Source organism: Anser cygnoides, chromosome 8 (genome assembly GCF_040182565.1).
Source record: "Anser cygnoides isolate HZ-2024a breed goose chromosome 8, Taihu_goose_T2T_genome, whole genome shotgun sequence".
Classification (NCBI taxonomy): Eukaryota; Metazoa; Chordata; class Aves; order Anseriformes; family Anatidae; genus Anser; species Anser cygnoides.
This window is the reverse complement of record NC_089880.1, coordinates 33,736,010-33,749,763: the sequence shown is the minus strand read 5'-3', so window position 1 is coordinate 33,749,763 and position 13,754 is coordinate 33,736,010. Positions and strand designations below refer to the sequence as shown.

General features: G+C 38.1%; 1 protein-coding gene across 2 annotated transcripts in view; it reads left to right on the top strand.

The window, feature by feature from the left end:
* SLC44A5 (solute carrier family 44 member 5) overlaps nucleotides 1-13,754 on the top strand; it is a 90,030-nt gene that overhangs the window by 41,670 nt on the left and 34,606 nt on the right. For both annotated transcript variants that reach the window (XM_013193143.3, XM_048062111.2), the window contains exons 3-5: nucleotides 3,627-3,700; nucleotides 7,533-7,617; nucleotides 11,176-11,260. In XM_013193143.3, the coding sequence (XP_013048597.1) occupies nucleotides 3,627-3,700; nucleotides 7,533-7,617; nucleotides 11,176-11,260 (244 nt within the window). The remainder of the gene's footprint in view (nucleotides 1-3,626; nucleotides 3,701-7,532; nucleotides 7,618-11,175; nucleotides 11,261-13,754) is intronic.

Below are 13,754 nucleotides of genomic sequence, written 5' to 3'. Positions count from 1 at the left end.
ATCTGGGTTTAGATTCAACATATTGTTTTTGCAAGACACCCAGATGACTTGCCTGACTATGTAGGGTCATCAGTGCAGAACTGTGCAGTAGACATATAGCATTGTAGACATACCCTTAAAGTAGTTTGTCTTTTTAAGACAATGAATGTGTTTTTTTTAATTTTTTTTTCCAGTTACTGAGATGAAGTGATTAACAAATGACAATCTTTTGAGCAAATAAGGATTAGCTAATTCCTGTGAACAAAATGCCTTCTCAGAATATATTCCTAAGAGTTCAGCAGGAGGAAAGTGGGATTTTGCCCTGAATTTGCTCCTGACTTTGGGACTTCCCACTTTTCTGTAGGAGAAGAGAAACTAATGTCATTTAACACTGGCAGGCAGACAAACACCACACAGCTGCTCACTCACTCCTCCAGTGGAATGGGGGAGAGCAGTGGAAAGGTATGAGTGCAAGAACTCATAGTTTGAGATAAAGACAGTTTACTAAGTAATGCAAAAGCAGTGCACACAAGCAAAGCAAAACAAGGAATTCAATCACTACTTTTCATCAGCAGACAAGTGTTCAGCCAGTTCCAGGAAAGCAGGGCTCATCATCTGTAGTGGTTTCTTGGAAAGACGAATGCCACCACTATGAACGTCCCCTCCTTCTCTTTCTTCCCCCCCAGCTTCTATTGCTGAGCACAACATCATATAGTATGGGATATCCCTCTGGTCACTTGGGATTGCCAATCACAGAATCATAGAATCATTAAGGTTGGAAAAGACCTTCAAGATCATATGGTTCAACCATGACCTTACTACCAATGTCACCCACTAAACCATGTCCCAAAGCGCCATGTCCAACCTTTCCTTGAACACCTCCAGGGATCGCTATGCCACCACTTCCCTGGGCAACCCGTTCCAATGCCTGACTACTCTTTCTGAGAAGAAATGTCTCCTATTTTCTAACCTAAACCTTCCCTGGCACAACTTGAGGCCATTCCTTCTAGTCCTATCATGAGTTACCTGTGAGAAGAGGCTGACCCCCATCTGGAGATGTATTCCTTCCTCACACCAGATCTATGATCAGTTTAACTGAAATCATATGAGACAGAAAAGATTTGTGAAAGCAATAGCTGGCACCACAAAAATATCTAGCACAACGTGTTTGAAGTCTAACCTGTCTTTAATTCCTCAAAGGCAGAAATTTACTCCAAACCAACTTGCCCTGCCCCCAGATGTTCGCTGGTAGGAACTGAGTGTGTTTTGCACCTCTCAGTTTCTGAATGTATGAATACTTGCCTCATTTCACAGCCCTAAAACAGTCTCTCTCTCTCCCCTTCCCTTCCATCCCACCATTTCACTCACTGAAAGCGAGCTGCTTGAGTGAACAATGATGTTAAAAGGGACTAAAGATTTACATATTGTATCTGGTAAAATAAGTAATTATTTTTTATGAGCAACAATTAGTCTGTATGAATTGTTTCAAAATTCTCTGAAGCTACCCAATAAAGTATTTATTTAGTTTTTATATGTTTGTTTCAGTATTTATTTAACAGCGATACTTGGCCATGGGGAGTTTTACTAGGACCTATACAGGAGTTTGTGTCCTACAAAGAACAGAAAATCCTGCCTTTTGGTAAAGTGTTTATGGGTACTTGCTCATTGTGGGGTCTACAAAACTTTAAAGTAAGATTAGCACAAGTAGATGTAATCTTTAATTGTGTTTAGTTATAAAATGAGACCTGTGAGAATTACACTAGAAGAGGTTTCTGTGACTACAGGAGTTGTAATTAAAGTATTTATGGTGGCATATTTCTCCTTAGACATCTTTTATTAAATCTTGTATCTCTTATAAACTGCTCCGATGCCAAGCTTCAACACAGAGTGTCTGAACAGACTTGGAGAATGAGCAGCATTTCCGTCTTTAAGCAATTGTCCTTCATTAGATTACTGTCATACTGACCTTGAATCTGTACCAGCTTTGCCTCTCTACAAATTTATTTCAGTGATCTGTTAAAACTGTATCTCTCTAAAGAAATGAACAGGATTTTTCATTCCTTTTCCACACCTGAAAATGCTTTTAAAGATCTCCAGTTGTTTAAAAGTTCATCTTCTTTATGCTAAAGAATAACGGTTGTTCATAAGAGGAAACACAGACTGGGAAACGGAAAGAACCGTAGACACTAAAAATTACTGTTTGTCATTGGAGTGTGCATTCTGAGATTTCTTTTACTTGCAGGCTTCAGCTCTCATCCACTTGGCTCCTTACGTAGACTCTCAAGCAGAGCTGAATATCGCTTAGTTTATGGAGACAGTCTTTCACTGTAACATGAAGAAAGCTTTAGACTTCCTGGAGTGATTATTGCTCACTCTTACTTCAAGAAAAAAACAGGGTACAGCTTTGATCAGGTCAGAACAGAAGCAGCTTATTGCTACAGCTGTAGGAGAGAGTAGAGAGCAGCACCGAGGTCTTCTGCCTATGCGAACTCTGCCCAGGTGAGGCAGCTACAGAGTTTACGTACCTTTAGGTTATACAACCTGCTCTTGACCAAAACTGTGTCAGATAAGCAGAATATTGTAAGTAACAGTGATTGAAATACTTCAGATGAGGAAGTTCAAGACAGTACCTCCTTCTACAAATAATTTACTCCTTTGTTAATGAAATTGTGCTGACTGGTGAGACCATTAGTTGCAAATATTTCTTAGCTAGTGAGGCCTGCAAAGACCTATGAAGCATGTTCTGCCACACATCTTTAGAAGCAAAAACTTGTGAAGTTAGCTTGTGAAGGAGAAAATTGCTCATCATAACTGGAGACCTCAGAATTTGTTGTCTCTGTAAATGCATACTTGCCCTTCTCCTACCTGCTTAGGCGTTCATATTTCATATAAATTACATCTCTAGAATGACTCTGATCAGGGTCAGATGCTGGAAAAAAATGATTGTAGTGATCCACATCTCCACTCCTCTGCCTGAATGAGCTTGATATGTAGACCAAAAAATTAAAAACAGCAATTGAATTGAATACTGACTTCTCAGTTTTCAGACTGGAGAATGTGTTTTTTTGCTTGGCTGTAAATAGAGGTATGGCTCTCCACAAGATGTTTTTTTTTTTTTTTTTTTTTTCCCCTCTATGTAGAGTATGTTTTGGTTGCACTAAATGAGGTCAAACAACCAAGTCAGAAAAGTCAGAATTTTGTGCAGAGATCAGGGTAGTTAGATAACGGCTTTTTTTTTTTTTTTCCACTGTTGTTTTCCCAGTCATAACCTATTTATAACACAGGTAAGCTGTGCTGGATCGTCATCTCAACATATTGTTTATAATACCTGATACCAGAAGTGATCTCATGTTTTCAATGTTTTAACATATTATTTGTTTTAAGAATGTTTAAGCCTGTTCTTCCGTATGTTTTTATTTCTGTCTACAATTCAAAAGGCATATACATTTATTTGGTGGTCTTGCAGTGAAAGCAGGACCTTACACCTCACATGTGATTTTGTGAGTAAGACTTCAGGAAATAGTAAGTGCAGATGCAAACATGCTTATGTAGTATATTCAGAAGTGAGAATACCCTATGGCACTCATTGTTTTCAAAGGGTCATATTAGACACCTTATTTTTAAAAACTGTTTCTTTCTGACCCTAGGCATTGTACAGACATTATTTGCTGTGTAATCTTCATAGTCGTCATTCTGGGTTACATTGCATTAGGAATTGTGGGTAAGTAAACACAGGTATAGTATGTAGTAGTGCTTTCTCATACCCAGGAGAAGCAGCTTTGTGAACATCAGTACTTTTAACTGACATGTCCCTTTTGCTTATATCTACATAAAGCATTCAGGTCTATAAGCAATACCTTGCTTAGAAGCAAATCATGAATTAACATTCAGTGTCTGTTGTAATTAGGGAGACACTCAAATCCACGTATTTATGATAAAAAATTCAAAATGAAGTATACTTAAGAAAAATGACATTGTTTGGTAATTTTGGTAACATAAAGTAACTGTGGTGGAAAAAGCCTTTCATTTGTCATTAAGCTGAAAGCAAAAGATAAACACTTTAGTTTTCAGAGGCTTTTTGTTCTGTAGATTACCAAAAGAACCTATATGAGCAGTGAATGGGGAAGTAAAAGGGGTAACTTCATTTATTGTGAGATCCAGAGTTGTTTGTATATTAGGATATTCATTAGTAATACCCATTTTATTTTGTGTGAGAGAATTGTATAAATGCCTGTATGTGAAAGCACAAACAATATTGTGAAAGTGTACTTGCTGTGTATCTGCATGTTTCGCTGTACTCTAATTTATTTCAAAATGAGAGGTCATCTTCAGTACAACTCATTAGTCATGAATTGTGCCTTATGTCTTATTTTAGAAACAATAAAAAGTACATTTCTGTATTTTCTTTTGTGAATACCCTTCTGGATCCCTGTTAAATTTACCTTGAGGACTAAGCAATAAATGTAGCTTTATCACACAGCTGCTGTGACTGAAAATCTGAGTCAAATTTTGCTCTCAACATTGTATGTATCGATCACATAGGTTTTAGCTGTATGCACATCTGTGTAACAATGGAGTAGAATTTGGTTGGGTATATGTTTCAAGAAGAGTGAAATGTAGTCTAAGTAAAAGGTAGTTAAATCTCCTTGAAAGATGAAACATGATGATTTTTGATACTGGGCTTTCTTGGTCCTGCTTCAATGATGGCTGCTGTTGAATGACTTTACTGAATAGAAATATTTATTCCATGATTTACTCTTTGTATCATTCTGTTAACTTCACAGATGAACTAATAGAGCCAATTTAACAATGTAATTTTATTTCCTATGGAACTGCCTTAACACTTCATATATATTTCTGAGACCTTGGTCTTATCTGGGTGATATTTTACAGAAGTTAGCCTCTTAATTGATGATTTTAATTCAGAAAAATACACATAAAAGGCAGCAAATAAGTTCTCTTGGAAACGAGCCTCATGTTCCAAAGGACAGATTAATTTGAAGTAATTGCTTTTGTTGTATTGCTCAAAAGGATGTTTATACAACTTCAGTGTCATCAGCATGGATTTACAAATTCTGCATCATGTGTGCCATTACCTACTTCAAAGCATTACTAAATTGCTTGTATTAAAAATCCGTAAGAACAATTTCTCAATTTTCAGGTTAGGTTCTGCACATGTTAAAACATTAAAAAATACATTTAAGGGAAGCAAATTAAAAATGTGAAAGACTGCCCTTTTGAAGGTACGTAGTAGAGGGAATGAGGCAGATAGATAAACAGATTTGTGGTTATTTTTTAAGTATCAAAAGATGCCACTGTTCTAATCACATTTTTTCCTTGACAGGGAGCTTTCCATCCTTTACAACCAACAACATAGCCCTAGAGCACAGAAAAAGAGGAGTATACCTGATAGACTATCTATTTTTAAAATCAATTTTTTTTAGATATTGTTTTATTAAAAACATGACTGAATCCTCAGGCATGCAGGACAGCTACTGCCAAGCAAGAGAAGTTTTAGAAAATTTGGTAATGGCAAAGCAGGAGCAGTCTGTACAGAAATTCTGTTGAGAAGTGAGTAGAATGCTCCATCATTTATATTCTATTTTCTATTAGTAATCAAGAAATACACGGAAAAAGATGAGTGATGAAACCTGAGACCAAGGACTGACACAAACCCTGTGAAAGAGAGACTTTTGAAAGATTTCAGCAGAGCTTCTGTTACAACTGAAGAGTGTGAGGATGATACACTGCTCTGCTAATTTAATGAGCAGAGTTTTATTCCTGATGGCTGTATTAGTCCATTGAAACAGACTGAAGGAAGTAAGCCTGCATCACATTGACCCTTCTAATAGAAAGATCCTTAAGAAAAGATTGCTGTATACATAAGCAATAGACTGAGACAGCAAACAATTATTTTGCAGTGCTTATCTCCTTTTTCCCAAGTTTGTCTGAGGAATGAAAAATAATTCCAGGTTTAATATGCTACCTTGGTAAGGGGTATTATTGGCTGTAGCAGCTACTTCCAAATTATATGTACAAAGGATTTTTAAGTCTTGCTACTAAATTCTAATCAGTACTTTGGAACTGGCATGGTGGGGTTTATCTCCACTGGTTCCTGTTTCATAAAGTGCCAAATAAAATAATAATTTAAAACACTAATTTTTAGCCTAGGAAAACACTGATGTAGAAGAGTCATTTAACATCATACAAATAAGGCCTGAAAGGCTTTTCAGATCTGTATAGGAGCTTGATTCATTTGGGCCCAGACTTTTAAGTTTATGAAAAGTAAGGTCTTATTAAAGTATAAGGAAAAACTACTTGTTGTCTGAGTCACAATGGAAGAAAGTATACATGGCATAACCAACAGACACAGTGCAATCACCAGAGAGCTGTGTGATGTCATGCATACATATGTGTAATTGAATTTTCAGTTGCCTACAGGAGTTCATAAGAGTTGATAGTTGATGTCTCCTAAATGTTCCCATTAGCTAGTGTTAATGAAATAAGTAAGTGGGGCTTAACAAAGAAAAAAATAAATGGGGTTTAACACCAGTGAAGCACTTCAGCTTTCTGTGAGCATCAGAATACCACAGTTAATGTGAAATGCAATCAGTCTGGAAGTTCAGAAGTTGGTTGATACCAGGCAGCAAGTTTACAAACTCCAAAACACAAGCAAAATGAGATATATTAAAATAAACTAGGGGATTTATTCTGGTAACTTAAAACCATTCAAGATGAAAAGTAGCATTACAGATTCTCTTTTGGTGGACGTTATTATAACTATTTGCAAAAGTCAACAAAAGTATGTTGCGTATCTGTCCCAAACATTCCATTAGATTTGTAATTTGCTGCTCTGAGATCTTGTATAGGTTCTGTCTCTACTGCACATATAATAATTGTTATCATAAGCACTATTATTCTCACCAAAGTGACCTTGAGGAAAATGACAGTTTCACAGTTGGCTAAATTTAATGCCACAAAGTGGAGAGAAAATGGTTTAATTACAGAGAAGCAAATTCAAGGTAGTATGCATAGGTCAAAACCTAAAGTTTGGCTTCTGGCATTCAGTAATGTATTGCACAAGAGAGGGAAGGCTGGGACTGAAAACTTCGTAATACCTGCAATCTTTTACACATAATACAGATACAAGGAAATGGTTGTTACAGGATTTTTTTAGTGTTCTCTAGCAACCTAATTTTAGTGTGTTAGCTCAGGGTACTGATAAGGAATTATATTCTAGAACTATAGTTTCCTTTCAAATGATGCTTTAGAAAAATGAAATTTCTATGACTTAAAGGCAGATCAGCAATTGGTAGTCAGTAGTTCAAAGACTAGTCATGGGCTAGTCATGAAGGAAGCTTTTTTTGTTCTGTTCTGTTTTTATTTTAGTTTTTCGCTAGGAAATCTACAAATCAATACTCTTCAGAGGCAATCAACAAAAATTAAAATGACACATGAGAGGTGACACATTTGCATGCTAGTAAATTTCAACTACTATCAAGTTATTGCTGTACACTTGACTGTAATGTTAAAAGATATGTGTGTATTTGCAGCTTGGGTGCACGGTGATCCTAGGAAAGTGATTTATCCAACTGACAGCTATGGGCAGTTCTGTGGTCAGAAAGACACCTTCAATGAGTGAGTACTAAATCCAAACACCTATCTTTATGACTTATGCACTACAAACAAAAAGTGAGGTTTCAAATCCTCTCTATGCAAGTGGTTCTTGTGCAGAGCTGAAGAGACAGCAACACTTGATTTCCTCTTATTGTATTTATTCCAAATAAAGTTCATAAATAGATTAATCGCTCAGTGCAAATCTAGACACAAATTATTACTGCAGTGCAGTTGTTCTCATTCAAAGAATATTTTTGGTAAAGTATAAATATAGCTGATTGCATCACTAATAGCATTGAAAGTGACTAGCTGGCTCAGCTTCTGGCTGCAAAGTTTAGGATATTTAATAACCATTTGAGAAATTCTTCTGTCCACCTTGGGATAAGAGTAGTCCTTAAAGCATTGTAGCCAGGTTCTCAGTTTCTCTCAATAAGCTCCAAATACCATAAAAGAGCATATGGTAAAGGTCTTGTTTTCTGCTACTGCTTATCTGGGGATAGTGGAGAGCAGAATGTATAGTCAGGCAGCTGTAGCCATACCTTTCTTGGAGATACCAGCCAAACAGCTCTGTTTAATTGTCTCAATTTCCTAATCTCTTAGATTTGAATTTACAAGAATTAAATTTATTAGTTAATATCAACAGAGTATTTCTGCATGAAAATAGTTGCTCAGGAAAGAAAGATGTCACATTATTGTTTTCTCTGAAAATCTAAAACTTTTTTATGAAACAAAATGTAAGAGCTTTTTTTTTTTTTTTAAGAGGCTGATGAAGGTACTGCCCAAAGTCAAATTCAAAAGGAGGGGAGCAGTAGAGAGGAAGTGGAAGCAGGAGAGAGAGGAAGAGCTAATACTTTGTATCCTCTCAAGCTCTTTTTACAGAGGAAACAGAAATGCTAGGGACTGTAAGAGGACAAGACCTGTTACACTCTCTGACTAAGATTCTTCCTAACAGTTGTTGGCGAGTGGCCGGAAGAGTCCTCTTCCTCTATGAAGAGAAAGAACTAGGAGCAAAAGTGTTCCGCTTCCTCTGCTCTTTGCTCTGTCTTTGCCCCCTCTCTGGTCCATGGGAAGCAGCAGCCAAATAGGTTTGGTGGTCTGGGGCATACAGCATCCATGCACCAAGTGTGTGGCATGTAGCCAGATTTAATTCTGATTACCCATTCTCATTGCCTCTTTCTCTTTGTTACTCAAGTCTTCAATTATTTCTTACACCATGATTTCCAGTCCGTACTTTATTTGCCACATGGAGGAGTTCTTTATAAAAAATTAAGCCAAAAGATACACAATATAATTTACTAGAAAAGGAGGAGTGTTATGGCAATATTAGCATTCGGGCCTGCCAGGAGGCTCCTCTGAACAAGTCCCTCTGGTTCCCAAAAGTGGAGGTGTGGGATGTGCTTGTCAGTCCTTTATGGATACCATAAGAAAGGCTAACCTATAAATATGGTTTTCCAAAGTCCCTGAAGGCTTAATATGAGACCTCTGAATTGGCAAGTGATGACAGTCTCGGTGATTTGAGTCTTTTGCTTGGAACAAGCATCCCCAGCAATCTCACTGAGGAGTAGAAAAGAGGAGCTGATAAGCCAACATTCACAGTTTGTGAAAAAAAAAAAAAAGAGTTGAACTCTAATGAATTCCGTGCTTTCAAATTAATTCTACTTTGTGTAGAATCTTTGTGTGGAACTTTATCATAAGAGTATCTTTTAGTCCTCTTCATACTCCACTGTAAACCATCCATTAATCTTCATGTAATCTGTAAGCTTGTTTTGCCTTCTACAGAGCACAGTGTAATCATGGAATACAATAGTATTTCACTGTAGTGGACACAGACCTAGTTTTCAGTGGCTGTTTCCTTATGTTATCTATATGCTTAATCTTTCTTTTCTGCTGGTAATATCAGCAAGTGGGCTAACACATCTGAAAAAAAAAAAAGGTTTCATTAATGGCTTAGAGAAGATTACAGACTGTAAATACTCACAAGAAACTACTGGAGAAAGATGACATTTCAGTCCAAAATTTTGTTCTTTTGATTTGAAGAAATAACACCTAGTGAATTGTATTTGCTAATATGTGTGTTTTGTTCAACAGCACATAATAGAATATACTGCACTGAAAACAAATTAAGCATCTAAAATGTCAGGCAGTTGAGCTAATCCCAGTTTTAAAAGGAGCTTGAGTGTATGATTGCTATATATACAAGGGAGTTTGCTATATAATAGCTTTGTAGACATAACCATGTTCAGCAGTTCAGTGTACATGTCCTAGAATGGGGGTTACCCCAAAAGCACTTCATTATTAGTATATCCATCCTATTCCCAAGGCAGAGCTCCTTCTGTGTTGCATTGCCTCAGTTGGCATCAGTGGTGGCTCAGACAATGTTGTATTGTGTTTTCTTGCACATCACAGGCTACAGGGGGATATATGCATTACTAGCCAGACCACTTATCCTCAGGGTGCTCATCCTCCTGACCTGGAAGTCTGGGAGCATAAGAAGCAGAAGAAGCCACCTGCACAGTTCAGGTGGAAACAGAGACCTGGACTGTCACAAGTCCATGGGGCCAGATGGGATCCACCCAAGGGTGCCGAGGGAGTTGGTGGATGTGATTGCAGGGCTGCTTTACATCATCTATCAGTGATTTTGGTCATCTGGAGAGGTCACAGATGACTGGAGACTTGCTAATGTGATGCCCATCTATAAGAAGGGTTGTAAGGAGAACCCAGGGAACTACAGGCCTGTCAGCCTGACCTCGGAGCTGGAAAAGGTGACAGAACAGGCCATCTTGAATGCAATCATGCAATGTATGTGGGAACACCAGGGGATCAGGCCCAGTCAGCAAGGGTTCATGAAAGGCAAGTCCTTTGAGTACTGTGTTCAGTTTTGTGCCTCTCACTACAAGAAAGACATCGAGGCCCTGGAATCATCAGTTTTCAATAAATCCAAACTGAGGTGACAGCTACCTCAAGGTCCCAATTTGCAGAAATTGTCAAGTGTGGGGATTGTGGGGTGCAAAACCCTCAGGCTGTCCTTTATTTATATCAAATAAGGTTTATGAGCATTGTTTTGAGATTCTACAATCATTCCGTTTCCTGGCTAGCTGCTTTCGGTATCCAACCATAAAAGCTTTTGATTGATTTTGGTGCCACCTTCTGCTCAGCGAAGTAATCATCTTTCACGATGTAATATTTCTTATACGCAGTACATACACAATATATTCAGCACAAGCAAAGGAACCACAGAGTTTTGCAGAGGTGTTTTACCAAACAGTTTTTCACTTTTTAGAGGCAGAACTACAGACACCTTCTAACTCTTATAGTACCTAGGGTTGTTTCAGCTTAAACTCCTGCTGTGGAAAAACTGTTCAATATTAATGTTCTTTAGAAAAAAAGTTTCTGGTTTAAAAGATGTCATGGTATAGAACATTCAGTATCTGTTTGGGATTTGTTTTTTGTCTTGTGTTTGCAATATGTCTATTCTGAATAAAGGAATTAAAATACCAATTTATGCTATAAATTTTGGTGTGGTAGGATGTGTAAGCACCCATATTTATAAAATTAATTATCTTATATCCTCTTCCATAGGAACAAGACCATTCTGTTTTACTTTAACATTCTGAAATGTGCCAGCCCAGTAGTGTTAATAAACCTACAGTGCCCTACAACACAGGTGAGTGAAATACAGAGCTAAGATATTTTCCCTGCCTCTTAGTCATGGTGCTTAGGAACTAGACATACATTTGTATGGATTTTAAAATTGCTCTTCATGTCCTGTGAAACATTATATGATTGTTTTATAGATGACATGTGTAGCATACAGTATCTGTCACCTGTGATGGTCAGAAGAAAATAAATAGGAATGTATAAGATTGTCTATTTTGGATCAGGATTGAATAAAAGTCTGTCTAGCTGGATAAAGTAATTTGTTATTCATGAATTTATCACAGGCAGCTGTCCAGTAGTAGTAAGTGTATGCAAAAAATAATTTTGGTTAACATTGAGGATTTTCCAAGCTGGATGTGTACAAGAAAATGTACATATCCCCAGTGAGAGCAATTTCTGGGTATAGTGAGATCTTATGGTGCTTTCAAAATTGAAAAAAAGATTGTTTTTGGCTAATGCCACAGTTTGTACTCCCTTAACTGTGCTGCAACTTACTGTGAAGCTAAAATAATCCCTGTCACTGAACTCATGTGGGTTAAAATTGTCCTTCTGATCTTTTTAAAATTAGACCACTTTATTGACCTGTTTTGCTGAGCAATTGAAGGGTCCGGAGGGCAAGATGTATGAGGAGCAGCGGAAATCACTCGGATTGTTCAGCCTGAAGCAAAGACTTAGGGGAGACCTCATCATGGTCTACAGCTCCCTGACGAGGCGAGCAGAGGGATGGGCACTGATCTCTGCTCTCTGGTGACCAGCGATAGGACCCGAGGGGACGGCATGGAGCTGGGACATGGGAGGGTCAGGCCGGGTGTTAGGAAAAGGTTCTTCACTGAGAGGGTGGTCAGGTACTGGAACAGGCTTGCCGGGGAAGTGGTCATGGCACTGAGCCTGCCAGAGTTCAAGAAGTGTTTGGTTAATGCTCTCAGAAACATGCTCTGGTTTTTTGGGTGGTTCTTTGGGGACTCAGGAGTTGGCCTGGGTGATCCTTGTGGGTGTCTTCCAACTTGGGATATTCTGTGATTCTAAGTTTCAGTAATTCAATTGTACAAACAGTTACATTGGTTCATTTTGGAGAGCAACTAATTATGTCTTGGGATTAAATTGGGTGTTAGGAGCAGGACTGCTCTGATCCACCCTTGCTGCCAAAGTAATTGTAGTGTATAAATGAACTAGGTGATAGAATTTGGTCTCAGTCAGCTTGACAACATTCAGTGAAATCCAGTGCTACTTTGGATGAGGGCTGTTAGATAGTAACCAGTTTACATATGTTAATTATCTTTTTATTTCACTGTCATTTTGAAGTGGCTACATTCCAGCTTGTCCTTACTCCTGATCCTAGTCCTTGCTAGATCTTTCTGGCCCATCAGTTAGTGTGACTGCAGGGACTATTTGATACAGCTGAAGAGATGGATATCTCCAGGAAGGGAGTGCAAGAACCCTCTTAACACTAATCAGGTGCTGACAGAATGGAAATTTTATCATCATCAAATTTGTTTCAGGATTCCCCACCTACCCACAATCAGACACCAGCACTATTACCCTGCAGCCTTTGGACTCTTCTGTTACTGAAACAATTCAGCCTGTCCAGAAATACTGAGTCATTGTGTGGGAATTGACTAGTACTGTGGTCAAGTTGGCGGTGGTTGTGAGTCAAGAAAGGTGGAATACTTCTTGAAACAGAGTTTGGGGGAGGGAGGATAGTTACTTTGTTTATTTTCAGACATACATCTCCAAAGCTGAGAATGTTCTTGAATGCTGTTTGGTGCTGCAGAGGTTTAATATCCTGGTCTTTTGTGAAAATACTGAAGAAACTTTTCTTTGATAATACCTCTTTTGAACTGCAGAGAAGATCTTGCATTCCTGTCCCTTTCACATAAGATAGTTCAGGAGAAAAACAAACAAAAACAAAGAAACAAACAAACAAAACAAACAAGAACTGGCATGGGAAGAGCTTCAGTTCTAGAGTAAGACTGGATTTACAAACTGTTATTACAGTTCACTGGACCCACAGACAACAGATTTCATTGCCTGTTTCGTAGGTGGGAAACTGAGGTTATGATAAAGTGTATACTCATAGTCACCTGTTGGCCCAACAAGGAAAAAGCTCTTCTTTCTTCATTCCTTGCCTTCTGGGTAGTCCACAGGACCATAGTACTCATCAAGAAAGATCCTCTTACAGCATCTAGCCTCTAGCCTGTTCCAGGATTAGCCTGTTAGTCTAAGGATTAACCCAAGATCTTTTCCCAAAATTCCTTTAGATGAACTGTATGTGGCGGAATGCCCTTGAGGTGAAATATAACTGCACATGGCATCTCTCTGGTACTTGGGTAGCAGAGCTTTGCAAAGGGTGTTTGGATAGCACAGCTTTGGAAACAGAGAACAGCCTTCTGGAAAAGGCTGAAATTTCCTAAGAAGTTGGATGTCAAACTGGCTCACAGCAATTAGTGACACTGAAAAGATCAGCATAGCTCTACACTTGCATGATTTTAGTGACTGGGAAA